Here is a 27,976-nt window from a genome sequence, read left to right as displayed (position 1 = left end):
ATGATGGTCAGGAAAACAAAGGGTTCCCACCCTCATTATGCACATAAGCTGCTGGAGAATAGACATCAATCAAACAATCACCAAGGAAATGCAGACTGTGTTCTTGCCTTACCAGCACTACCTTACTGTGTGTGCCTTAAGGGCAAACAGCAAGAGATTATAAAACCAAAATAGCAATGCCCTGGCCTGGGGAACCAATGGGAGTGGACCAACAATAGTGAGCTCATCCTTCCTGTGAACGTGCTCCCAATGTTGGCATTAGTGCCCAGCAGAGCCCACCTTATTGACATTCAGTAGACACTGGATAGCTTTCTTTCTCCCCTTAGGGGGCCTCTTAACTGATTGGTGATGGGAAGATTCCAAATGCCCAGTCTAGTGGAATCTCTGTTCTGTCTAAACAGTTATGATGTGGAATGCAGATTTAGGGTCAACTTGGACTTGTGGTTGACCTGGCCTGTAGGCCGTATCCCTCCCATTGCCTGTTTTATTGGGACACAGCAATGCCTTTAAATGTCTCTCACTGCTTCTGTGAATATCGGCAGGGCTGGACAGTTGTGACAGAGAATGTGGGACCTGTAAAGACTCAGGTATTTACTTCTTGGAAAGTTGGTTTGCTCCTAACCAAGAGGAAGTTTTCACCAAAGATTCTTAGGCAGATTCTTAACATTGCTCTGAGAGCACACCGAAATCAGACTTGGAATTTGTATTTTGCAAGTAAACACTCGGGCTCCTTCTGGTTTATTTTTAGAAAAGTTCTTCACTGTAAATGTCACACCAACCACTCTGGTAGGAGTCTCTAGGTTTGTGGCACAGGGCCCTGCCCTGCCTGGGAGTTTTAACATTGTCAATGTGGGGAATTGTGAAGCACAGCAGACGGAAGGATAGACAGACAGCTGAACCTGAGTTTGGGTACTAACTTGGCTACACCGTATGTGCTAAGTGACCTCCCTCCCCCTGCCAGAGGACTTGAACCTGGCAATCCTCAGCTTCTCAGAAAAGGGTGACCATGTTCCCTCATGGCGGGAAGGAACTGCTTTCCATGTATACTAGATGCAGTAAAGTGTCACCAGAGTGACACATACAACTTTCCCTGACACCTGCAGACCTTTGTGATACTCTACCAGGGTCTAGGAGCCTGGAGTTTATTCCCAGTACCCACAGAGTGTCCTTCATGGGTGATTGACAGGGCCAAGTGTGACGACCATCCTCTGTCATGGCTGGGGCAACCCTGGGGCTCAAAGCACCTCTAGGGCCTGGCCTGTCACCCTCACTTGACTCCTTCCCCACCCTTTCCCACCTCTCCATGGCTGTCTCCCCTGGGAACATCTCCTTCTCAAATCCTTGTGGCAGGATCCGAGGAGTGGGTCCATATCGGGGGACCCAGACATGAGGTCACTAAGGTGCTGACAGTCCCTGGCTGCTTTACCAGGCATGGGCAGAGATGAAATTCTACCCCAGGGAGATGCCTGTGAACTCTTCAATCTGGACCATTCCTTCCCAGAACTCTTACTACTTCTCTGGATAGACCCTAAATATATATATATATATATATATATATATATACACATATATGTATGTATGTATGTATATATATAAAGAAAGAGAAGGAAAGAAAGAAAAAAGAGAGTGAAAGAAAAAAGCAAGCAAGCAAGCAAGCAAGCAAGACAGGAAGGAAGGAAGGAAGCAAGCAAGCAAGCAAGCAAGCAAACCTGCCTATGGCTTTGGGACAAAACCATAATATTAAAGAGGAAGAAATATCCATGCTACTGTTCTAGTGGCATACTCTCCAATATCATGGCCACTAGTCGTGTGTGCCTTCTTAAAGTTAAAATTAATTAAAGTGAAATAAAGTAAAGAATTGAGTGAGTTATACTCATTGTAGTTCAAGCTCTCAGTAGCCAGGTGGAGGGAATGGCTACCATACTGGACAACACAGATATGGTCATTTCCATTAGCACAGAGTTTGTTGGATGGCACAGGCCCAGAGTTCTGGGAGGTACTGCTCCTCTTTTCAAAATGGAAGCCATGATAGGCAGACATGCCACTGTGGTGAACCTGGTGAGGCCTGAGACCTGGTCTAGAACAGTCATGGGCAGCTTCTGCCACTGGGTCTCACTTAGCAATGGGCTCCTGCTTGCGACTGCCCTTCTCTATCTGGACAGTCAGTTCCTGGTAAATACCAAGGTCATACAACCTGGGTCTGGGGTTGTCACTGGAAGTCCTTAAACTTCTGCAACTGACTCATCTCTCTGGACCTCAAAGACCTCTTGCCCAGTGGGAGTGGCAACTTTGGGTGGAAAAGGGTACTCTGGTTTGGCATCACTGATCTCTAGGGTGGATTATTCCTTATGGAGGGCTGTCCTACACATAATGTCAGATGCACATCCCTGATCTCTGTCCACTAGAGGACAAGCATGATTGTCTGCTGTTAGGAACCACAGATCTAGAAGGTTTCAGGGCCCCAAGGACACAGCTTTAGGGGTAATGCAGACCCACCTGGTCTTTTGGAGTGCACTGGACCAACTCTAGCCCACCTAAGGAGTTATACTTGATGACCTTCTGGCTGGGACATTCTAAGATTCCTAGCCAACTGCCTTCAGAACGACCCACAGCTACTGGGAGGCTGTGCAGTAGGATTGTTTGTAACAGGGTCCAGGAAGAAGCCAAGGCATTATTTCCAAAGCACCCATAATTCTCTCCACCAAAGCGGGGAAACAATGTTTCTTTGCCACCCACAATCCAGTTCATTCTAAATCTGAGCATAAGGAGCCCATTGACTCTGAGGCAGGGGGCAGAGGGGTGGGGAGCGGGTAGGAAATGGTGGCCTCTAGCCTTTTCTGATTGCTGGCAGGGGTGACACTGAAACTTGGGAGCAGAAAACAGGAAGTGCATATATTGCCTTGTTTTTCTCTGGCAGAACAAGAAACGGTCCTCCCTCACCCACGTACAATCTTGCCATCTTTCCTAGATGGAAGACAACAACAGAGCCTTCTGAAGGGCGGCAGGAGATTGACCTTCACCAAACCAGGCAGGGGACACCATGTCTTCCAAATAGAACTCCTTTGGTCATGGGAGATAAAAGGGGTAAGGCCACTCTGACCTACTGTAGGAAGGACAGCTTGAAGTTGGGGTGCACCCACAAATCCCATGGTATGCTAAATCCCAGGGTGAACCATAAACAACTTTTCTGCTGTAAAAAGATGTCATCACCACAAGTTATAGAAAATCAGAGCCACTGTTCAATGCGTCCCCGCTAAAATCAATGAGGGCCACTGTGTGTGTGTGCCAGGCTGTTCCCACACTTTCACTACTATTTGTTACTTGTCACCTGCTGGTGAACGAGCAAATTCTATGATTTCAGCAAATTTTATGGAGGAAAAATATTAATACCTTAAAAAGTTCCATTTTTAAAAAGAAAAATAGAACGAAAGCTGTCACCCCCCTTTGCGGTGCTTGTCAAGTGCTGTGGCACATGCATGTGGTCTAAGGTGTCTGAGCCAGGCAGGAGGTGTATATACCATTGTCCCCCTTAGCAGAAGAAGAGGGGTCAGGAAACCTCGCCCCACAGCCTCACTTTATGCTACCACAGACGATTGCAAATCAGGCAAGACCATGATTATGGGATTTTAGCAACAGTCATGTTGGTTCAGCTTGGAACCATGGCTTCCATGAAGGGTATCTCTAACCTTCCCCAGCCTCTCACCCATTCCTCCCAAGGGCTGACACCACAAACTGAAGAGTTGGTATGAGAGGTGAGTTAGACCTGGGCAGGCAAAGTTTACTTCGTTCACACTGTGGACTCAAAGCCAGGGAGATATGGGGAGTCATTCTTCCATACCATTTTCAGAATGAATTCTCTCCCTTTAACTCAGTATAGTCATGAACTCCTGTAAACACCTTATTAAAAATGCAGTGAACTTTGAGCCCCTCAACAATACAGCGACTGCCATCTGCTCTTTGTTTTTCCTGACAGCTGGTCACGCAGGTCACCATAATTGACCTCTCCATCATTTTCCTCTGACAGGGACATTAATGGGGCCTCAGAGGTAAGGGCTGCTCATCTAGACACCAGCTGTGTCATCTGCTTTAGCACACGTTACCCAGACCAACACCACAGCAGCCAGTGCTTCCTTGGGTACTCAGAGCTTCCCATTTCCTTTCACTGGCCAGCTTCTAGATGTTTCTAGAACTTTCCAGTTTGAAGAGGCCAACTCCTTTCTGATCAATCCTTCTAAACTTTATGCATTTACTGCTTTTCAGAGTGAGAACACCCCTGTACATACCTGGCCTGTTATTGCTTGTGAGATATAAAATACTACTTAGAAGTAATATATTTTGGTAATGTTTTCATATCAGTATGAGTGGAGCTACTCATTCTTTTTCTTTAAGAGCTCAATAGAGTATCATTGAAGTCCACAATTTATCTATTTTTCAGATATAACACTTCAACTCTTTATTTGTAATTTCCAAACCCAAAAAGCTAGCTTGGTACCCAAGCTAAATGTGGTACTATCTATGTGCAAAAGTGGTTCTTTCTATGGCCTTCCCTGATCTCACTCAGTAGTCTGCTTGTCTTCTGCAGGAATCCTACCCAGTGCTGGCCTGCCTAGCCCTGACACTTAAGCCACAGTGTATAGCAGGAACCACTTCTCCAACATCCTTGGCCTTCTGATTTCCAAACCCTTCTAGCTTCTGGGGCCTGCTAAGGCACATGGACTTTTCCTCAAGCTTCTGCTTGTTAGCGAAATGGAAAGCCAGATACGATGATGGGCACCCATGGCTTGGCTCTTGTTCTAAATCTACTCTGGGGCCAATTCAGCTCCCCCCTCCCCCCAGCCATCCCATCCCACAGGAGGCCTTAACCCAAATGCTTGAGATTTCCTAGCGAGGTGAGGAAGGATTCACCAAGCACAATGAAGAACAGACAGTCCTGCCACTCCTCCATGCTGCCCTGCTCTCCCCAGTCCATGCCCTCCTGGCACAGGCAGCCACCCGATCTTCCTTCCCTTCCTGCTGAGCGCCTTGCCTCAACCTCTCTGGACCACCTCCAGGAGCTCACACTGACCTCTGCTCTCTTCCAAGCATTGTGAGATGTACAGAAATCAGTATTGTTAAACGTGAGGAATCTTTGCTTGTGAGAGACCATGGCTTCCCTCTTCTATTTTGAAACAATGGTTGTGACTTGGTATCATTTCTGACAAGGCTTCCTTCCATTTTTGTACCTCTGAGGGGGCTGGGACATGGGCCACAGCCTCTGAAATGGATCCATTTTGACCAACGTCCTTGGGAACAGAGCAAAGAAACAAAGTTGTCATCTTGAAAGATGGAGAGCAAAATAAATGCAGTATTTTTAGGTCCTGGGTGTATGGTCTGCCTCTTACCCAAGGGTAGATGGGTAGGAAGATCCAGAATCACTATTTCTAGAACCACCCCTAGTGGCTGACTTTCCCCAGAATATCTGTCCAGTTCTCTGCTTCAGTTCTAGACAGAGGCCAACTCTATATCTACAGCTTCAGTCCCAGAGTGTCCCCACCCCCGGACTGTGTCCAGCTGCAACTCAGCATCTCCCCTTGGACGACACAGGCAGCCCTCGGCCTCCATGTCCAACACAACTCGTTCCTCCTCACTCCCTGCCTGCTCCCCTGACCACCGGCTGCCCAATCCAGAAACCTGGGGGTGGCAGGGCGATCCCCCACCATCTCCCTCCCTTCCTCAGCCCTCCTTCCACTCAAACCAAGAACCAACCAATCACTTCTGCCTCCTTGACCGCAGCAGCCATCCACCCGCCTCCACCCTACCCCCTTCCCCTCATGGCAGCCTGAATCAGGTGGCTCACGTCCTTCTTAATACCTTTAGAGACTTCTTGCCAAAGGTGGCCTAAAACCCTCCCTGGCAAATGTTGCTCTCATTTTGTTACTACTCTGGTAGGGAAGAATCTAGAAACTTTCCAAGTAATAACAGAGCGATCAGAGCCAGCAACAGTGGGAGATCTTTTAAGGGGAGGATGAGTGGGTTGTGGGATGTGAGTTAGGAAGGAAGGAAGGAAGGAAGGAAGGAAGGCAGGAAGAGAGGGAGGGAGGGATGGAAAGAGAGAGGGAAAGAAGCAAGGGAGGGAAGGAAGGAAGGAAGAAAGGAAGAAAGGAAGGAAGGAGGAAGGAAGGAAAGAAGTCGGAGGGATGAAAGGAAGGAGGAAGGAAGAGGGAGGGATGAAAGGAGAAAGGAAGGAAGGGGGAGGAATGAAGGGAGAGAGGGAGGGAAAGGAGGGAGGAAGGGAGGGAGGGATTAGTCCTGCTGCCTAATGGCTGCCGTGAGGGACAGCAGCAGTTCATTCCTGCCAACACCACCATGAACAGTGCCCACACTCTGCTCTTCCTTCACCCACAGATGTGAGGTTGGGTGGAAACGTCAGAGCTAGTTAATCCCACAGGGCTTAGGGGGCCGCAGAAAACATCTTAAGAGTTGAGTAAGGAGATAAACTGCTTTGCTGGATATACAGCCCAGAATGTTCTCGGAGATGAGACGCAAATCCTTTGTGTACTTCTGACAGTGAAGGAATCCAGGCCCTGGCCTGCCTGGGGTGCGGGCTGTGAGGTGGGGCCTGGCTGTGAGGTTTACATGTGTGGCCTGTGGGAACTGCCCCTCCCGTGGTGTCCACGCTGAGGTGCCCTGGGTGTCGGGGGCAGTGTGCTCTGGTCCAAGGAGGAGCAGAAGTTCAGTGGAAATGGACAAAAGGGAATGGACGTAAGAGGAAATAGGAGAAAACATTTGAAAAATCCTGCAAGTGTTTAGATGAATTTACCAAGTCTTTAAGTCTTATGTCATTGGATTCTGCCAATTTTGGGTCAAGAACTGAAAGTGTATATTGTGCTTGATGGTGTTTTCCTACTTCTCAAGAGGAATATGGAGTTGATGCTGAGAACCCTCTACTGGGACAGTTAACCACTCACTGAGTGAACCCCCCCCCCATGCTAGTCCCCGCCTCAGGCAGGTTCCTGTCTGGTGTCCAGCACTTCAGGGGTTGTGTGGGCTGCCTGGAAGGGAGGGGCTTGCTCAGTTCTTTCCCTTTCCTGCCCCTTTCCCTCCCTTCTGCCTGGTGCCTGTCTCAGCAAAGCCTTTAGGAAGCAACTGAAGACAGGATGACTCATGCAAGCCACAAAAACATCAAGTCTGCAAGGACCCAGCCTCAAGGGAGTACACGGGAGTCTAGGAGAGTTCAAGATGAGAGGCCATTCACAAGTGAAGAGTGCAACAAGAGCCCTGCCGAAGGTCACAGTCCTGACCCTCAGCCAGGAGCGCGCCCCTTGGGTCAAGTCAATATGTCCCACAGTCTCTGAGTGACCCACAAACAGGGCACTGCACCACCGGCCCTGTGGGGTGGATTCAGGGGTAAAGAGGACCCACTCTGTTTTGCCTGCAAGTAGGTGTGGTCATCAAGGGCAAAGAGGGACCTCAGCTCTGAGGCCCGCACACAGGCTTTGCACGTGTGTGCCACTGGCGTGGGACAGGTGCTCAGTAAATAGTTCACACATGAATCAGAGGAGAGAGTGGACGTGTCAACACAAGTATGGTTTGTGTAGGGGAGAATTCCAATGGTGGAATTCAGCTGAACAACTTACAGCTTAACAAAATGGATACCTAGAAATTGGAAATTATGGTGTGTGTGTGAGGGGGGGGTGGCACCGTTGAGGGTAGGAGTTAGACAAATAGAGACAGGAAGGATGGGTAAATACAGTCATAATATTCAATCTATCTATGTGTGTGTGTGCGTATGTATAGGTATATGTGTGTGTATATATATATATATATATACAAATATACACATATAGTTCCTAATTCCATTTTCATATATATATATTTTTTGGGGGAGGGGTGGATGGGTGGGATGGGGAGAGATAGGGGAGGGGTACCATTGACCAAGATGCTTTGTACTCCTGAACTGACATGTTAAAACGAAGCCCTCTGTATAACTAAAGACAACCAAAACAATTGTTCTAAATAGAAGAGGTAGTTATTAAATAGAAGAGGTAGCCTCTTTTCTTTTTTTTTTCTTGGGTCCGGTCGTGGGGCCTGAACTCTGGGCCTGGGCACTGTCCCACAGCTCTTCAGCTCAAGGCGAGCGCTCTACCACTGGAACCACAGAGCCACTTCTGGCTTTTTTCTTTTTGCTTATGTGGTGCTGAGGAGTCGAACCCAGGGCCTCATGCATGCAAGGCAAGCGCTCTACCACTGAGCCACCTTCCCAGCCCATGGTAGCCTCTTCTGGTAACAATGGCTTCACTGAGTTTTCCAAAACCAGAAAGCGTCGACTGGCTGAGGGGCGCCTGGGCAGGATGTGGGCTCTGGTTGCTTGGGAGGAAGGCGCGGTGGCCAGGCAGGTGCTGGGCACGCCTCTGCGGGCGTGGTGGCAGGGAGGGCAACTCTGTGTGCATGCTACGTGCCACCCCTGCTCCTGTCCACTGTGTACCTGGAGCGCTTGACCTCCCACCAAAATGGCAGGAAGGAGACAACCCAGGGCTCCAGCTATACCAAAAGGCCTTTCTACCTCTTAGGGACAGCCACTTGTGGACAAAGTCGGCTCAGGTGACTGAGAAGAGAGAGAGGAAGGCAGGCAGCGGCCATGGTGGGGTGGGGATGCAGGTGAACTTGGGAGGAGAACACAGAGCGGGAGGAGGGACGCCCTCCAGGAAGCCAGCCTGCCCCCAGCGGTCCAGGAAAGACGCTGCTTCCAGCCACAGGAGCGGGCTCCGTGCAGCTGCTGCTTACTCTCCAGCTTCCAAACCTGGGGGAGTGGCCAGTGTCCCTGGCAGAGGAGCCTCCAGAAAGAGTCTGTTTACCACCCGGCTCTGTCCTTGGCAGAGGCCGTGGTCTGGACACTCACAGTCTGGGAGCTTTCCAGACAGTCTGGCCCAAGACACCTGAACCTTCGCTGAGTTCCTCCAGGGCAGAGCGGCTGCCCGGTCACAGCTGGTCCTGGTGAATTTCAGAAAGGTCCGCCCTGGGGGCGGGGAGACACCATCTCCCTGAGGGCAGCCTGGCCATATTTAGAGAAAGCTCCGGGATGCAGGCAGCATAAATCAGCTCCCCACGCACTGGGAATGAAACCAGGGTGGTGTCTTGGCACACTTTACAAAGAGATGGTTGTCACAGCCAGCAACTCAACACAGACACACAACAAAAGCGTGGAGCTCAGGCCCCCTCCAGCCGCTGTGAGATGACTGCCTCTTCGCCCTGTGGCTCCCACAAACTCTGCAGGAGCTCTCACTTCCCCCAGCCCCCACTCCCTCCAGCCACGTCCTTCTACCACCTGCACCTGGCTGCAGCTTCCTGACCAGTCTCCCTTGGAGACCCAGAAACATGGTCTTCCGGTTTGTCAAACCCTGACAGCTATTCCTGCCACAGGTCCCTTTACATGTCCTCTTCCTTCTGTCTAGAATATTCTCCCCTAGCTTCATGGGGCTGGTTCACTTTCTTCCTTCGAAGATCAACCAGCTGAGATGGGACTTCCCAGACATTATTGAAGTAGGGCCTTCTCTGTAGGCTCCATTTTGGCTCTGGAATCTGCCAACTCCTTCTCCCCCTCCCCCTCCAGATCCTCAGGTCCTACCAACATATGGCCAGAAGCAGGTGCTCAGCAGAAGTTTGCTGAGTGGATGGGTGAGTGTGTGGGGTCTAGAACACCTGCAGGGATCGCCCACGGATGCTCTCTCTGTTCTAGCTTCCTTTGGTTCTTGAGCAAGAAGTTGGAAGTTTTGTGTTGTGTGGTTTGGTTTTAAGTAGTAACCTTGCTTTGGGGCATGCAGAGCCTCTTCGTTGTTATTTTCTAGTTAACCGGTTGGCACTGATTTACTTCGGAGAGAACCCTCACCGTGACGGTTCTGCGGGTGTTCTTGGAGTCCCTTCTGTCTGTACAGACAGCCTTCCTAGAGGGGCACATGGGCTTTCTGAGCTCTTGTGACTTGAAAGTGCTCAGACCGTGGCTGGACCAGAGTCCGCTCTGAATGCTTTGAGGTAAATCGATACAGGACGGTGGACAGAGGTCTGGCTGCATTTCCTGCCCTCCGATCTTCCCCTGGCTTGTGGCGTTTCTCCACCCAAGCGGTTCTGTGCTCACCCTCCAGTGCAGGTTCCCCATCCTCCTGAGCCACGGGCTCTGTCCTCTCCTATCTTCTCTGCCTCCTTGAGCCATCCCCAAGGATCTCTGTGCCACTACTGAAGAGAGCTGAGGCCGCCACCCACAGCCCCAGACTCCTGCCCATGCCAGCTCGTTTGCATATTCAAGGCTCATTGGAGAAATGTGGAAGTCATCACCTCTGCTCCTCCCCACAGCAAAGCAGATCTGAAGGGGCTCAGCCCCCCACCACAGGGTCTGCTCCCTCGTTCCCCACCTCCTCTTAACTTTGCTTTCAGCCTACTACTCAGCCCAGAGCCCATGCCCACCAAAGGGCTTCTGGCCTCCAATCCTTTACCCCAGCCGCTCCCTGTGCTGATACGGTTCCCCTCCACACCTCCACTGCCAGCCTCCTCCTGGAGAATCTTTCTCCCATCTCAGCCCAGCCAGTGCCTCGTCCAGCACACCTTGCTGCTCTCTGACACCTGTGCCATAAATGTTGCGTGAAGAAATGTGTGTGGGCCATAGGATGCTCTTTAAGTCAACCAGCGAGGTATCTGTGTGAGGGAAGCACTTATCTGACGCCCTTGTATTGAATGCCCACTCTTCCAAGTGGAAGGGAAACGCATGAGCCCCTGCCTGGAGCCCAGGAGGCAGACTGATTGGCGTAGCATCAGGGGTGAGGTCAGCCATGGTGGTCACAGTGGAAGAAGGTGACCGCTTGTGGGCAGATGCTGCCAGGGATCTGCAGGATGTGCCACTTCCCTGCCCCTCAGTGCTGACTGACTCCCACGTGCCAGTCTCCCTGCTTCCCAGGGCGCCCAGTCGGCATCTCCAGGTACCCGGCCTGACTGGCAGCTGACCTCTCTCTTGCCTTCAAAGCCCTTCTGATGTTTCCTGGGATCATCTCCCAAATCACCACTTGCCACAGAGTCTGTTTCTAGAGAAGCCTAAGGACAGACAAGGACCCAAGTCTGTTAACAAGGAATAAACTCTTAGGAAACATTGGCCCTGCCCCAGCTCTCCTCCCAGAAAGCTTCCCCTTCCTCACCATCGGTCACCCCGACATTCATTTATGCAAATGCTTGGCGTGCACCTTCCGGCTGAGTCTGGGGACAAAGATGCATAAACAGTCCCTGTCCTCAGACCAGCTGCCTCGTCCTGGATGCAAGTGAGACCTACAAGGTGAATATGGACTCAGACTAAGAAGCTAGTGCTGGCAGGGGAGGGGGCCCTGTTCTAACCACTGCTGCACATAAGGCCCCTCGTCTCTTTCGCAGCCTGGTGAGGAGAAGTTCCACACAAGCCCCCCTCACCTCCTTCTTTCCCACGGCCATGCTGTGTATGTCAGATCACCTGGCACCAGACCCCTGTGACTTGGAGAAAGAGCAGAGGCCTTCATTGAATCTAATGATTTGAAAGTTGCTATTAGATATGCTCTATTCTTGCTTTGAGTTATGCTCTTGCTTGCATTTTTCTCTTTCAGTATTCAGTTGCTTTGGACAAACTGAATCAGCACCTAAGATGCACAATTTCAGGACCCCTGCTTTCCAGCACCCTTTCCAGTGGGATTTATCCCTGCTGCCTATAGAAATCATCTAAGCGTTCTTTTTCCCAGAAAGGACTCCTGGGCCGTGTGCTTTAATGGTTTCCTAACTGGATTTAGTTTGTCACATAAACTGAGGGTAGTGACATAAAATGAAGCAGGTCAGGTAAGAAGCCCCGAGTTCTTTGCACCTGGCACCAGGCTTCCCGGTGGTATACAGAGGGAACTCAGCCCTTTGCACAAGGCGTAGTGGCTCCAGTTTTAAAGCAGCAATGTTCAAGGGACACTCAATCTTGATACTAAGTAAGGCCACAGTTGGTTAAACGAAAGCTGCATATAGTAGATCCGTGAAAATAGATTGAATACTGAGAATCACCATGTGTCAGGCTTCGGGCAGCCTATCCCTCAGAACCCAGAACTAGGAAATTATATATAATCTAACCGAGGATCTAGGCACTTGTCAAATAATTATTACTTCAGCTACTCAGAAGACTGAGAAGGAGAGGATTGTAGACCAGCCTGGGAAAAAGTTAGCAAGACCCTATCTAAACTGAATACACATGAGGCCCAGGTAGGAGGATCAAAGTCCAAGGATTATCTGAAAGAGTGTATCTGGGGGAACAGGGGAAGCAGAAAGGGCTGGGGGCCTGACTCAAGTGTAAGTGCTTACAGGGCAAATGGAAGTTCCTGAGTCCAAGCCCTAGTAGCACTGACATCAGTAAACAAATACATAGTTAAAAGGTGAGTTATTAGTAGGAAGGAAAGTGAGAAGTGCAGCGAGCGTCTGCACACATGCGTGGGAACCTGCTAATGAAGGGTGGGGTGGTTCTGACACGTCAGCAAGGCACCCCATGTGGTAACATGCCTGCAAACCCCTCACTTGGGCCTTCACTGAATCTAATGCTTTGAAAGTTGCACTTAGATATGTTCTATTCTTGCTTTGTGTTATGCTCTTGCTTGGGAGGCAGAAGCAGAAAGACTGGGAGCTCAAGGCCAGGATGGGCTACAGAGGGAGACTTGCTCAAAACATAAATAAGTAAAATGAAGAGTTAGGGGTGTAGCTCAGTGGTAAAGCCCTTGCCTGCATGCACAAGCCCCATTCCAAGTTTCACATAAGAAAAGTAAAGAAAATCTCGGATGTTTCTCCATTAAGAAATAGCATCTAAGCTGGGTGCTGCTGGCTCATGCCTATAATTCTAGCTACTTGGGAGGCCGGTGGTGGAGACAGGATGAAGGATCATGGCTTAAAGCCAGCCATATAGGAAAGCTCCCGAGACCCTTTTTCAACCATATCTAGAAGCAGTGGTACATGCCTGTCATCCTGAGATATATGGTACTAGACCAACAGTCGGTGACATTCCATCTCCACAGAGGGAAGTTGAATATGTTAGCACACAGCTGTAATCCCAGCAACAATTAGGCATAGGCCCAGATGGAAAGTAAGACCCTATCCTAAAAATGAAAGACAGGGCTGGAGACATGGCTCAGTGCCAACCTAGCAAGTACAAGGCCCTGAGTTCACTCCTCCTAGAACTTACCCCCAAAGAAAATGGCATCTGATTCCCCCCCTGCCTGATTATGAGGCAGCTCTGGTCACTTGATTCTAAAAACAGAACACAGTAGCAGTGACACTGTCTACAGCTTCTACCTGCTCAATGCCTCAAGATCTGGCCGCCATGTTGTAAGGAAGCCCAGACCACATGCTGACATGCCATGCAAGGGGTTCAAGTGTCCAGGCCAGCTGGGCATCTAACTGTCAGCAAGGGCCAACCACCAGACCTGAGGAGGGAAGAATGTTCTAGTAGAGTCCAGAAGCTGTGAGAGGAGGAATGATTTGGGGGGATAGCTCATTTCACACAGGTGAAATCTATCTATATAAGGTGAAGTAAATTCAAGGTCAGCCTCAGGTATCTATAAGGACTAGACTATGCAGAGGCTCTGACCCAGGAAGGACTAGAATATACAGAGACTCTGACCCAGGAAGGATATCGGTGATGGGGAAGAAGGGGAATGTTAGGCAGGAAAAACAGCAGGAAGGAATGAGACAGCCTTGAATTAGTTTTCCTTACCAGCTGTGCAGCCTGGAACAAGTAACTTGCTCTCTCTGAACCTGTGGGTTCTTCATAGAAATCGAGGCTAAGACTGCCTTTTATAAAGGAGTGTTTGAGGATTAAATGAGATAAAAAAAAAAAACAACAAAAAACAGAGCTCCTACCAGAGTATAGGCTACTAAATATTGGTTTATTTCTAGCATTCTAGAACTTCCACAGTCCTGAGGTTTTTATTCTCTCTTAAAACGTGGCCCTTGCATGCAGAGGTGAAGCAGGTGACCCTGTTCCTAGTTCCATCACTGCGGTGTGGCCTTTGGGGAGTCACTTAATCTCTCCTCTGATTTTTTTCCAAGAATAAAATAAACGCAAAAATAAAATCTGTCTCGGGGCTTTGAACTTCTCAGAGACTGGTTCTGTGGACAGGCAGGCTCCTGCCTCTTCTTTGAACTTCTCAGAGACTGGTTCTGTGGACAGGCAGGCTCCTGCCTCTGTTCTGCTAGTTACTTCTGGCCCCATCTGCCCTGGAAGAGCTCACAGAAGGCATTGTGTGCTGTTCCCAAGGGCTGGTACACCGCTCTTCCCGTGGCCTTGACCATCTGAGTCACCACATCACTGCCACTTACAAGGCAAGCCCAGGCCTTCCGCTCGGGAGGTTGTCATGGGCTTTTCTGGCTGGGCCCCCCCATGTTGCCTTTGCCTGGGATCTCTCCCTCCTACAGCGCCTAGAAATAACTGCACCCTGGGGACCACTAGACTGAGACAGCTCTCTGGCAAGAAGTGTTTCTTTTCTACTGAAGTTCTAAAAGAGTCTAACACCTCCCCCTTCAAGAGCCCACTTCAACCCTGGAGTTTCGTAGAGGCAAGAAAGCCGAGGCCTCCTTAGATAACTCACAGTCTGATGGCCAGTGGCATGACCCATTGCATTCCAGCCTCTGCATGGGGCTCGCTTTGCACGGAATCCTGGAGATCATCTACATACAACAGGCACAGTTATTAGTCCATTTCACAGATTCAGAAACAGCGGCTCCAGGCAGTTCAGGATTCCCTAGCTAATGAGCAGAGAGGTTGGAGGGCAGGAAAGCCAGGTTCTGAGTCAACTTCTTCAGATCCAGACTCTTGAACAACTTTCCAAGGAGTTCTGATGCAAAGTCAAATTTGAGGCCCCTGCCTTGAGCCTCCCTACAGCCAGAGGGCAGCCACCGCCAGACTGGCATTACCCTAACCTGAGGCCCCATGAGTGGGTCCCAGATGGAGCCCAGGAAACCCATGCTCTGGTAGATTTCTTGGTAGAACATACCCAAAACCCTCCAAACAAATGCAATAACAAAAGCCAACTTTGAGAACCACTTTGCCATTGCCAGAGCAGGCCCAGGACTTTCAGGGGTAAAAGCAAGAGAGTTCTGAGCAAATCAGGTGCTGTCTGGATAATGGGGGACATCTACCGGACAATGTGGAGGACACTCAGCTATTCCTGCAAAGGCTTCTGATTAATGTTCCTACGAGGAGATCTCGCAGGTCTGCACAAATAGACTTTTCTCTCTCCTTTCTTCCTTTCTCTATTCGCAGCACATGTGTGGAAGCCAGAACTCCAAAGGATCAGTGGTCCTTCAATAGATCTCCTGCCAGATCCAAGGTCCTAATTATGAGCCCCTGCCACAGCAGCTCTCCATCTCCCATGCCTGCCAGCCTCTCCCTGCTGCCAGGCCTATCCTAGGTCTCCCAGGGAAGTCTCTTGCTCCTTTCCCAGGACTTTCTCTCCACCCCCTTCCTGTCTGGTAGACGAAGACATGATCACAAACCCAAACCAGAACGATCCATCTAAGATATAGGCCTCCCATTACAGACCTCCTCAACCAGCAATTACAAGCAGGGAACTAACCATGTAGAAGGCAAGGCTGAGGCTGTTTCCAGATAATGAAACACTTCTGGACTTGAATGAGCAGGGGTGTACTTCATCCCTGCTGGGATTGAATATCTCGTCCCCAACTGCACCTTTCAAGGCCCCAAGTCTAGCCAGCATCATGGGCTGCTTTTGAACAGAAGGCTGTTCACAGAACGATTAGCAAGGATGGGTACCTGCCCATCATTTGCTCACGTTTGAGATTTGTCAAGTCAACCCTGTTGGGTGGCTGGAATCTGGGAACCTAGTTTTTAAAATAACCTCACTTCTTCCATGACTGATCTAAAGACAAATACGAGACCCAAGTTGGTCCAATGAAAGTCAGCCCTGGGCTTTTTCTTGCAGTGGGAGAGGGGGCTCTATTGGTGGCACACGGTCCTGGACCCTGGGGCCACAGGATTTGCATCAATATGAGAGAAAAGCAACCAGGAGAAAGCAGAAGAGACAGTCAGAGAAAGATTGAAACAAAGACAGAGGGAAAATATCCCAACCCAAACCATCTTCACTTGTAGATCTAGTAGATCTACTACTAGGAAATCCTGACTCATGAGCCAAAAAAACTTACATTCCCCTCCCCTCTCTGTTACTCATAACTAAAAAGTCCTGTAACACTGTCCAACCACACCTCCCCCAGCAATATTCCGTCTCCCCACAAGGTCACATGTTTTAGCCGGTTCCATATCTGTGGGCCCTAGCCTGGCTTCAGGCTTCATGGGTACTCCGGGAGATGAACAGCCTCAGGAGACCCCCCACATTCCCTCTCATCTGGCAGTTCAAACCCAATGCACTCCCTATATTGTCTCTGAACCAGACCACACAAGAGCATGCCCTTCTTTGCTTACCATCTGGGGCTTTAGCACTATCCATTTAAGTTTCCTAAAGCCCAGGTTCTGCTCCTGCAGTCTCATGAAGAACTCGAACACTGAAGCTACAGTGGAGACATCAAATGTTCCCCCACAGATCCACTGGGTTGAAGGCCTGGCTCCCAGCCTGCCATACTGTAGGGTGGAATTTTTAAGGAGTAGGGCCTCATGGAAGGAAGGAAGGTCATTGGTAATCTGTCCTCATTTCTTGGCTTCCTTGCTGCCATGAGGTGAATAGGTCTCCTTTACCATGTGCTCCTGCCATGATGTACTGCTCTGCCACAGGCCCAAGACAGAAGGGCTAAGTAACTGTGAACTGAAGCCTCAGAAACAGGGAGCCAAAAATCAGCCTTTTCCCTTATTAAGTTGATAATCTCAGGAATTCTGTTACAGAAAACTAACACAAAGCCTGTGACAAAACAAGAATGAATACACTCCTTTTGATTCTTTTTTCAAACCCTCAGTACGGTGCTACTATGGCCTACTACAGGCCACCATTTGCTTCTCTTCCCTTCTAACAAAAAGAGAAGGGAAGAGTAGTCCTTCTACAAAAGGCTACAATGTAAAAACATTGACTTGCTTTCCTTGTATTTATTTTTCTGGTCACCTTCTATCTATATCACTGGTTTTTCATTCATAAAACTAAGACAACCCCCTTATTGAGCACAGTAAACCCCAACATGGGTTCCACAGACTCACACCTCCAAGCCTCTGTCCATGCTCTTCCCTCTACCTAGATGTACATTTCCCATAACCTCCTTAACCAAGCCCATTATTTCTTAAAATCCAAGGCCAATGTTACAGCCACTGGGGCTGTCTTTTGCCCTAATGATTTCAGAGTTTCTGTGTTCTTTCTGTGGTTTGCTGACAGGATGGCCTTCTCTGTGGGCCTGAGTGGTCCCAGAACCAAAACAGGCCTTTACCCTTCTGTGAGGCACAGAAGCTCAGTCAGAGCAAGAGGAATAGGGCGCCCTAACTGAGGGATGTGGATCTATTACATACCAGCACCCAGATGGTGAGCTGGGGACCCAGAGAGTGGGAGAGAGGGCTTCCCAGGAAGGGAAGACTGTAAACTCCCAGGACAGGGAAATCACTGAGGCCATGCCCTGGAGCACAGGTCCTGGGACTCCAGTGAACATACTGAAAAAGAAGGCTCCCACAGAGGCCTGGGGCAGAGGGCCACAGAATCCTTGGTTCTCCACATGACTCTGCATTCAAATCACCTCAGAGCTTATCCTAACAATCCCTGAGCCCACCTCAAAGACTCTGCCTCTATCTGTGTGGGTTTGAAGTAGGCCAGGAACTCTGTACTTTAAAGCCCAGGATTCAGGCAATGCTGAGACAGGTCATTTGAGGGCCACACTTTGAGAAGCCCAGTTCCACACATTGTCAGGAAAGGGCAGAGACTGGTAAGGTCCTGACAGATAAAAGGCAGAAATTCACACCAACTGCAAAGCTGTCCTAGAACATCAGCAATCACCGACAAAGTACCTAGAGTCACAGAAAGCAAGCCTCATCAAGGTTATTTAAAATATGCCCCCAAATAATTCAGTTGTGACGTGTTTAATGAGGTAGATAGAGACATGATCACGGGCCTCTGTAGACTGAAACTGGAGTGATCCATCTAAAACACAGAACCTCCTTTGAGAGGCCTCATAACCAGCAATTGTAAGTAGGAACTCAACAGTGCAGAGGTCAGAACTGAGGCCATTTCTGGCTAAAGAGCTATTCCTTTGTCTGAGTGACCAGACAATCAAATTGTTCCAAGATGTGGTCACCCCGAAGTTTAAGCACAATTAGGAGCAAATGACTGAAAGTGTCACCTTTGGCTCTACCCTGTCCTCTCAAAAACGAATTTAAAAACAAGAATGGCATAGTTAGGTGGGGGAAGTATCTAAGACAGTACCCAGCAGCGGCCCCCTATAAAGATCTGGCCTTCAGAACAATCCAGGCTCGGTCACTTATCAAACAGAGATTGACTTTTATCCGATTAACCGATGGGGAAACATCCTTCTCCATCTCGCAGGAGCATTCTGGAGGAACAGCGTTTTGCAGACTGCAGGGAAAAGTTGGGCCTTGGCTTGCCTCCCGCTCGGCCAGTGGAAAATTACAAAGGAGGCAGGGCTGCCCTGAGCCGTGTTCACCCACCCTTCCTGGGCCCAGGAAAATATACAGAATATCCCAGAAAAAAAAGAAAGAAAGAAAGAAAAAATGTAAAAAGCACCAGCTGAGCCTTTACCTACCTGGTGCAGAGAGGAGTCTGGGAGGCGGTGGGGGCGGGGGCGGTGGGGGCAGCGGGGGCGGGGGCCGGCACTGGCAGATGTGCTGGCAGCTGTCAGTCACCTTGACGCAGGACCTCTGGGGCTCACCGTGTGTCACCTGCAGACACGGGCACAAGCAAGACACCATAAGGCAACTGGAGGCTGAAAGGGGCCCATCTGGTCCCTGCCAGGCTGGAACTTGGAACTCTTCCCCAAGTCCAAGGCAGATAGAATAGACCCCAAAAAAGTCCAAGAGGCTAGAAGCCTGGCCTGGCAGGATGGAGACCAAAGTTTTATTCCCAGTTCTGCCAGGGACTTGTGATGGGACCTTGAGCAGTCAACCTGGATATCTGAGAGATGAACTAGACCTTGAGTACTACTCTGAAGAACTTCCCCATGGTACAGATCACTCCGTCAGAAGTGGCTGCCGAAGACAGTGGCACTGTGCTAACATGAGTCCTCAGTCACCTAAGCACAACCAGCTTTCCATCTTAAGGTCAAGCCTCTGCCATCTCTCCAGCCACAGCTCCCATGGCCTTTCGGTATCTACTCTGGGGTGAGGCCACCCCATCTTAGGAAGAAACTTACCTGGCCAGGCTTCTGCCCAACAAACCATTTGTAACTCTACATCGCCCTCCCTCCCAAGATCTCCTAAATGATTCCCTACTACTCAGGCTTCAGACCCTGTGCCATGTGACCCCCGACAGCCTCTTACCTCTGCTTTCTCCCCTGTGCTCCCATCCTCTGCCCTACTCTCAGCCTCCTGCCGGCCCCTGGTCTTTGCACATGCTGTAACTCAGGCTGCAGTGTTTTCCCACTACTGCCTGCTTCTTTACATACGACTCAGCCCGGCTGTCAAGCTCAGAGAAGCCTCTCACCTTCTTGACCAGGATGAGTCGCCTCATAGGCTCCCTGGTACCAGGTTCCCTCTCTATGCGACTGCAGGCTCAGGGAAGGCAGGGCCAAGCTTTGAACTCCCTCTTGTTATTATAAACCAGCACCCAAGGAAAGCCTAGTATTCTGGAGAATGGATGGATGGATGGATGGATGGATGGATGGATGACTATCAAAGACTGAACCAAACTCATGCCTTCTGCATCTTGGCCCAGTGACTCGCAGCACAAGGCATCAGTTAGGAGTTCCCAACCCTGGAACCTCCATCCCCACCCAAGCAGCTTGGACAAATTCCCCTACCTGAGTTAGACTTTCACAAAGGCTGGAGGTACCACTGTGGCTTCCAGGTTAAATGGAGGCAGAGCCCATGGATGCCTCTCTCCTTTGTGATGGACTACCACTATACACAGAGGACCATAAAGTCAAGAGTCCAGGGTTTTGTGCCAGTTGCAGGTTGCAGGAAACAAGCTGACTCAAAGGCCAGGAGGGAAGAGCTGATGGCCCTTCAGCAATGGGCCTGGCTAGTCACCAGAATGAGTGACAGAACCCAATGTCCCTACATGCTGATATCCTCAGCCTGTCCCTTGCAGGCAGAGAGACTGGGTACGCCTACTGTACTTGGGGGAGATGAGCCACCTGGGTGGCAATGGTAGGTAGGCTGATTTACAGCCTCACCCGCATATCTAAGAGGCCAGCAATCTCCCACCTGGCACCTTTTAGTGTTTTTAAAGGACCATTGATTGCCTTTCTGCCTTGCCTCCCACTGGAAAGAGCACATCCTCCAACAGCGAGCCTTTTTGCTCAATTATGGTACCAAGATGATTAGCTCCTTACCCCTGAGGGGGGTTGAGTTCCTACTGTCAGGCCTGCCCCCCCACCCCCATCACCACCTTCCAAGACCCTGAGGTCACTGGAGAGCTGCATGCTTCCAAGGGCTGGCCTCTCAGCTGCTTCCCACCCCAGCTACCACGTGTTTGAGCTTTGAGCTATGCCACGGCCAAAGCAAGGGCTTTCCCAGGCTCCAAGGGACCCTCTATGCAATAGTTCAAACTTGAACTCTTATGTGTTTGTGTAACCTGGGCCAACACAATGACCCATTTCTGGGAGCAGAAGGACACAGATGTATAAGGGTGTTTAATAGGATGAAATGACAGGAAGGAAGATTGGGGCTGAGTTTTAGGGCTGAGGGAGAAGGATGTGAGGGAACACACTGCATTCTTAAACACCGATGGCTTCCGGTCTTTGGTGTACTGAGATGGAACCAGCTGTCCTTATAGAACAAAACAAATCTAGGCTGGCCGTCCTTCTGTCTGAGGGCTGGGTCCGGTCCAACTCAAGGGGCCCCTCTTGGAGTTTCCCAATTGTTCGATTGCAGCACAGTCTACAACTCACTCCTTTTCTACTAGCCAGCCTCTATTCATCCTTTGAAGTCCTCTCTGTCATGAGAGGGACTTGGGACTAAAACTGTCTTGACAGCCCCCAATGTGGACCCCAGCCTACCACTGCTTTTTTACCTCAACCATTTTCTTTTTGGAAATTCCCCTGCTGTCTAGACTGTGTCTCTCCACACTAAGCATGTATGCAATGGTAGGTGAGTCTGTTTCTTTCTCCTAATGGGTGACACACAAAGCCCTGCTGGGTGTCAGTCATGAGAGCACATCTTTCCATGAACATGAGGGAAAGGGGAAGATTAGCAGCCACACAACCGGTGGGAGGAAGGCTCAGCCAGTCTAAGGAATGTGACCAGAACCCAACAAAGAGGTGTGTGGGGATCTGCCCACTAGGGTAGAAACTCAGGATCAGTTCTATTACCCACCCCTGCCCACTGTGGGGTTCTGCTGGCTTGTGGTAGTAGATTTAGAGGAAGACTTGGGTGGTTGGAAAAGCTTATCTGGGCATCTGGCTTCATGGGTTTCTAACTTGGGAAGTCTTACAAGCAAAAGGAATTAAAAACAAGATGTCCTAAAAGCAAAAAGAGCCACTTGCTCGTGGCTGAACTTTAGAAAGATCAAGAGGCCCAGTTAGGCCTTTAACCTGTGACCCCCTCCCTTCCCTGCCAGAATGGAAGCTGCTATGATTACCTGCTGGGACCATTTCTTCTAATCACCATCACCTGCTTTACTACCCTCCCACAGTTCTACCAGGAACCAGAATCCTGCCAACTGTGTCTACAGAGTGGGCTGAGACATAGGGAGGTCCTACAGCCAGACACTGGGTTTTTTGTTTTTTGTTTTTTTTTTTGGGGTCCGGTCGTGGGGCCTGAACTCTGGGCCTGAGCTCTGTCCCTCAGCTCTTCAGCTCAAGGCTAGCGCTCTACCACTTGAGCCACAGCCCCACTTCCGGCTTTTCTTTTCTGCTTATGTGGTGCTGAGGAATCGAACCCAGGGCCTCAGGCATGCAAGGCAAGCGCTCTACCACTGAGCCACCTTCCCAGCCCCCAGACACTGGGTTTTGTGGTCTGGGGAACACATTGCTTCATGGCATCGATTCCCCTGCCCCATGCACCACCTCAGTTTTGGATGATCAGTGTAGCCTTCAGGTCAAACAGGTTCTGAATCCACCCACTTCTCTTGATCTCCTGTTACTGCCCACACCAGGCCCTCATCAGCTCTCACTGGGTGGAACTTGCCTCTTGTCTAGGTTTCCAGATAAAAGATAGGACGTCCGGATATATACTTCTTTTAAAAAAGACCCTGTGCCAGACACGGTAGCTCACACCTGTATAATCCTAGCTTTTCAGGAGACAGATCTGAGGACTACAGTTTGAAGCCAGCTTGGGCAGGAAAGTCCAAGAGACTATCTCTAATTAATCAACAAAAAGCTGGAAGTGAGCCAGGTGCTGGTGGCTCACGCCTGTAATCCTAGCTCCTCAGGAGGCTGATATCTGAGAATTGAGGTTCAAAGCCAGACCAGGTAAGGAAGTCTGTGAGACTCTTATCTCTAAGGAACCACCAGAAAACCAGACGTGGAGCTGAGGCTCAAACTGGTAAAGTGCTAGGCTTGAGTGAAAAAGCTTAGGGACAGCACCCAGTCCCTGAGTTCAAGATCCACAACTGACAAGAAAAATAAAAGCTGGGAGTGGGCTCAAGTGGTAGAGCACCAGCCTTGAGTAAAATAGCTAAAGATCAGTAGCCAGGCCCTGAGCTCAAGCCCTAGTACTTTGGGGGGGAAAACAAACAAACCAGCCCAGGGCTTATCTGAAATTTCAGTTTAACTGCAAGTCTTGTAATCAATCCTACTTGCACCTTACCACAACCCCTCCCCCAGTTCATCCACTGTGCTGGAGCTGGGCTGTGTCTAAAAAGCCAATTGGATCTAGTGCTGTCTCTTATTGCACACCTTTGCATCCTGATCTGCCTTCATGTCTCTGCTGCAATACCACATCTTCAACAGGCGAACATGGAAGCTATTTGCTCCCCTGAGCCCTTGCCTGCAATTCCTGGTCCAATCACCTCCCAGTGGCACCCTACCAAGAGGGCAGGGACCACTGAGCCACGTGTTCTTAACACAGAGCCTGGTATACAGGAGATGCCCAATAAATGCTGCTGACTGATCCCAGCTATGGCGACCTATGGCATTGGATCGAGGATAGCTCCTGTGGCAGTACACAGAGGCCCATCAGGCCAGATCTGAGCCTGTCTGCTGGCACTTGCTTTGGACAAGCAACCACAAAGACGATGGCTTCTGGCATCCTTTATGGAGAGAGGCCAGCACCACAGTAACTTGATGAGACACACTCCTGTCACACCTAATAAATTCGCCAGCCTGTCATCCTCTTCTCTTGCAAGAAGAAAAAAGAATCGACTGAAGTGAACTTAAAAGAACCCTAAATCACAAAAGTGCAAAATCTCAACTGTAGACTCATGAAAGTAGAAAGGGGAGAGGCTAAGGAATGCCCCCACCAGCCCTCAAGCAATTTAAAAGTCATCTGACTTCAATGATTTAACTTTCTTATCACCTTGCAGCAGCCAGAGGCTACCACTGGCTTCAAGGAAGGAGCCTGGTGCGTTGGGAATCCAGGGTCTTTGGCTTCATCAACCACTCAGTTAATCATAAGACTTGGTGTCTGTCCCATCTCCCCAATGTTCACCCCGTGGGGGAGTCTTCTAGGGAAAGAAATGCTTCAGGAAGCCCAGACAACTCTAAGCTCATTCTCTAGTTGAGAAATTCCTATGACGTGACAGATTTATTTTCTCCACTTAAAGAGAACCACATGGCCTCCTGCGTCTCCATGTTTTTCTCTGCTCTCCTACGTTTCCCTGGACTCAGCTCTTCTGCTTAAAAACCAGATCCATTCATTCCAAAACTCCTTTTCTTTTGGTTTCTCTGTCCTTATCATTTGTAAATTAATTTCTCCAGACCTCAAGCCATTGTCCATTCCATTTATCTGGAGGATTCTTTACTAATTGATTTTCATGAAAATTGATTTGTATTGAGTCAGATGATTTAAAACACACATACACACTCCCACACACGCGCGTGCACACAACACTTGCTTGTGCAAGTATTGCCTGGCTGAAGGACTAATAAAACTGAGCTGCTTTGAAGAAAGGAGGATTTGGGGCTGGGGTAGGACACGTGGCTCAAGACTGACAGGCCTCACCAGCTGCCTCTCCATCCTAGCTGTAAAGTCTTCCGGAAGAGCGAGAAGTATAAACACATCGGATTCAAAGGCAAAGTAAATCTCACATCTGAGGTTCAGCTAAAAGTTTGAACAAGAGAAACCAGTCCCAAACCACCCAAGTGTTTAGCAGTGACAAAATCCTCCATCCTGAGCGCACACAGCTGAGTCTAATAACCGCTCTTTCACACATTAAACAAAGCTGTCAATTCTGAGAGGAAAACAATTGTGCAACAGAGGTAAGCTACAGAAGAGAGAAGAAGATGGGGCCTGAGCAGGGGGTTGGGGTGCGCATTAGCTCAGAGCACCCAGTTCTCTGTGTGTGTGTGTAGTGTGGGGGGGGGGGGTGCCAAGGCTACCATCCCAATAGGACTGACCTTGTCTATGCCAGTGCAGTCCTGCCACTGGGACAGCTCATGGACCATAGCATGTTACCCCATCCCTTCTTTGATCTGTCACCCCAACTCAGGCCAACCATCCAAAGAGTTCCTAACCCCCCAAGCGCCACTAGGAGAAGATGAAACTGCAACTACTACTGAGTGGGTCCTTCAAAACCCCAAACAGAAAGCCTCCAACCACTTCCAAAATCCCAGACCATACTGTGGTCAACAGACCTGGAAGGCCCGTTTGCAGAGAGGAATCTTAGCAACAGTATTTACTTTAGTGCAGGCCCTAAGTAATCCTTAGCTCACCAAATACCTACATTAATGCCAGATGCCGGTGACTCATGCCTGTAATCCTAACTACTCAGGAGGCTGAGAGCTGAGGATCACAGGTTTGAAGCCATCTCCCAGGCAGATAAATTCAAGAAACTCCTGTCTCCAGTTAAACATCAAAAATGCCAGAAGTGGAGCTGTGGCTCAAGTGGTAGAGCACCAGCATTGCGAGAAAAAGCTAAGCAAGAGTGCCAAGTACTCAATTCAAGCCCCAATACTGGCACAAACCCAAACAAACTAAAGAATCCAACCACCAAAATCACCTACAGTTGCCCAGATAGGAGGAGAAATCAAGGCTCAGAAAGATCAAATATGAGCTGGTGCTTAAAATCCAGAGCTCTCCACTGTACCATTGACCGGGTACCTTTGGGACAATACCAGGGACCACAGCATCTAGCAAATCCTCTCTCTCTGACCAAGGAATGCTAGCAGGAGGCTGGCTGCCTGATCTCTGCCAGGAAACTGGGGGAGGAGAATGAGGGCTTCCACCTCATTCCTGATAGATGGGTGGGTCTTTACAACCCATCAGAGCTTCCCGAGCAATTGGAGCCACAGGAAACCAACTCCTGCATGGAAAGCACTTTGGAGAAGCTAACAGAAACTTTCAATGAGTGTTCTGGTTAGGAAATAAAGCACATTTTCTTTCTTTCTTTTTTAATTTTGTTTTCATAAATGTTAGCATCAAAAGGTAATGTCAAGCTGGGTGCCAGTGGCTCATGTCTGTAATTCTAGCTACTTAAGAGACTGGAGGATCGTGGTTTGAAGCTAGCCTGGGCAGAGAAGTCCATGAGACTTTTTTTTTGGGGGGGGGGGTGAAGGGCGGTCCGGTGGTGGGGCCTGAACTCTGGGCCTGAGCGCTGTCCCTCAGCTCTTCAGCTCAAGACTAGCACTCTACCACTTGAGCCACAGCGCCACTTCCGGCTTTTTTCTTTTTGCTTATGTGGTGCTGAGGAATCGAACCCAGGGCCTCAGGCATGCAAGGCAAGCACTCTACCACTGAGCCAACTTCCCAGCCCATCCACGAGACTTTTATCTCCACTTAACTACCCAAAACAGAACTGCTAAAAGTGGAGCTGTAGCTCAAGTGGTAGTGCACCAGCGTTGAGTGAAAAGCTAAGAGAGAGAGAGAGAGTACACTGGCCCTGAGTTCAAGCCCTAGTACTGGTAGAGTAATACTAATTATTATAATTATTATTAATAATAATAATGTCTAACCTCCTTTCTATGCCAAGGTCCTGGCCTGCAGGCTCTTAGGCCACAAATGAAGCCTCCTTCCAAGTTTCTCACCTTTATCTGAACCAGTGTATTTCCGGACCATACTAGTTTTTCTTTTCCTAAACTCTCCCTTGGACCAATTAGTGGGGATGGCTGTCTGTCGGGGGCCAGAGTCTAACGTGACCTTCTCCCCGCTCCCCTCCCCAGGCCCCAGCCCTCCGCAGCCTGCTCTCGCTCACCTGCATGAAGCCCCAGAGCGGGTGGAGGGCGCAGCGCAGCAGCAAGGAGGGCCAGCAGCTGCCGCGACGCAGCACCAGGTCCCGGAGGAGCATCTCGCCCGGCGGCGCCCACGGGTGGGGCGAACTGTCAGGGAAGCAAGCTCAGGTCAGGCGGACAGGCGCGGGCACCACTGCGGCCCGCGCACCGCACCGGCACGCGTCCCGGTCCGGAGCCAGCGGGTTCGCCCGCACTCTGGACACCTTAAGGCAAACCCGCAACCGTCCCCGGAGCTGGCACACCCTTGCTGAGGCTCCGTGCATTCCAGAAGTCACGATCACTCCCGGCGCACACCCCCAGAGGACTGCGTGCACACTTCGAGCCCAAGCACACCTCCGGAAACAGCCCGGCACACTTAGAGAGCCCGGTGCAGTTCCCGGAAGGCCGTACGCAACTCACTCGAAAGCCGGCGGGAACCGCTCGCGGCGCGCACACCCACGGCAACGGCCGTGCGCACCCACGGGCCCCCGTTCACACTCACCTACTCCTGCCCGCACACTCGGGGCCCTGCACGCTCACACCACGAGACCGCTCACTGCGTGCGCTCCGAGCGGTCCCTCTGGCCTCACTGCGCACCCCTCACGACACCGGCGCCTCCGTGCGCACCCCTCTCCTCTCCCCCCGCCCCCCGCCAGGCCCCAATCTCCCGCCCCAGGGCGAGGGTTCCCATGTCCGCCCGCACCCCTCCGAGGCTCCCCGCAACCTTGCCTGGAGGCAGCCCCAAGCGACGCTCGCCGCGGGGAGGGGAGGTCAGCGCTGCCCCCACCGCAGCGGCTCTGCTGGCCAGCCACCGGACGGCCCCCATTTAAAGCCAGCCGCCTCCCCAGTACCCCCGCCCTCTAGGCGGGGCCTCGGTCCTCACCCTGGCGGCTGCGCGGGCGCCTGGGGGCTTCACATGCCGAGGAGCAGCGCTGGGCACTGGAGCAAAAGTTTGCGCGCCGCTTGGGCCTCCAGGGCGGCTGCGCCGGGGACCCGGGCGCGGCGCGCTCGCCACGGGGCGCGGGGCGCGGTGGCTCCGGCTGCGCCTGGGCGCGCGCGGGGCCAGGGCGGGAGGGGCGGAACTCGGGGCCGGGCCGGGGCGGGCAGCCCAGGCCGAGGGCGGGCAAAGTCTCCTCCAAGCCACGCCGAGCCAGCCGCGCCTGCCCTCCCCGGGCGGATGGCGGAACCCCCCCCCCTCCCACCCGCCCCCCAGCACCACCCAGATCCCCGCCCTTCCCGGTGGCGCCGTGCGGCTGCGGGGGAACGCGGGGGGACCCGAGATCGCCGTGCGCCTTCCGCCGGCCCGCGGGGGACAGCGGCCCGACGCGCCGGCCCCGGGTGCCCGCTCAGGCAGCCGAGACGCGGGTGGAAGCGAAATAAATAATGCACGAAAAAGGAAAACAGACGTGAGCCGAGCCAGAGCCTCGCCCGCCTCCCGCCCCGGGCTGCGCTCCCGCCCGCGCTCCCCGCCGCCGCCGCCGCCAGCGCCGCTGCAGTGATTCCTCGTCTCCATCTAGCGAGGCTATTGTGTATCGGGCGCTTAATC

General features: G+C 50.9%; 1 protein-coding gene across 1 annotated transcript in view; it reads right to left on the bottom strand.

Annotated features, from left to right (window-relative positions):
* The window catches only part of Prima1 (proline rich membrane anchor 1), a 46,138-nt gene extending 18,703 nt beyond the window's left edge, over window positions 1–27,435 (bottom strand). Inside the window, exons 1-3 of the mRNA XM_042692677.1 lie at window positions 27,314–27,435; window positions 26,415–26,538; window positions 18,712–18,847 (exon numbers count right to left, since the gene is read on the bottom strand). Of these exons, the coding sequence (XP_042548611.1) occupies window positions 18,712–18,847; window positions 26,415–26,507 (229 nt within the window). The 5' untranslated portion in view covers window positions 26,508–26,538; window positions 27,314–27,435. The remainder of the gene's footprint in view (window positions 1–18,711; window positions 18,848–26,414; window positions 26,539–27,313) is intronic.
* Window positions 27,436–27,976: the final 541 nt, after the last annotated feature.

This window comes from Dipodomys spectabilis, unplaced genomic scaffold (genome assembly GCF_019054845.1).
Source record: "Dipodomys spectabilis isolate Male_0828 unplaced genomic scaffold, ASM1905484v1 ptg000157l, whole genome shotgun sequence".
Classification (NCBI taxonomy): domain Eukaryota; kingdom Metazoa; phylum Chordata; class Mammalia; order Rodentia; family Heteromyidae; genus Dipodomys; species Dipodomys spectabilis.
This window is presented reverse-complemented; position numbering and strand designations above follow the sequence as displayed.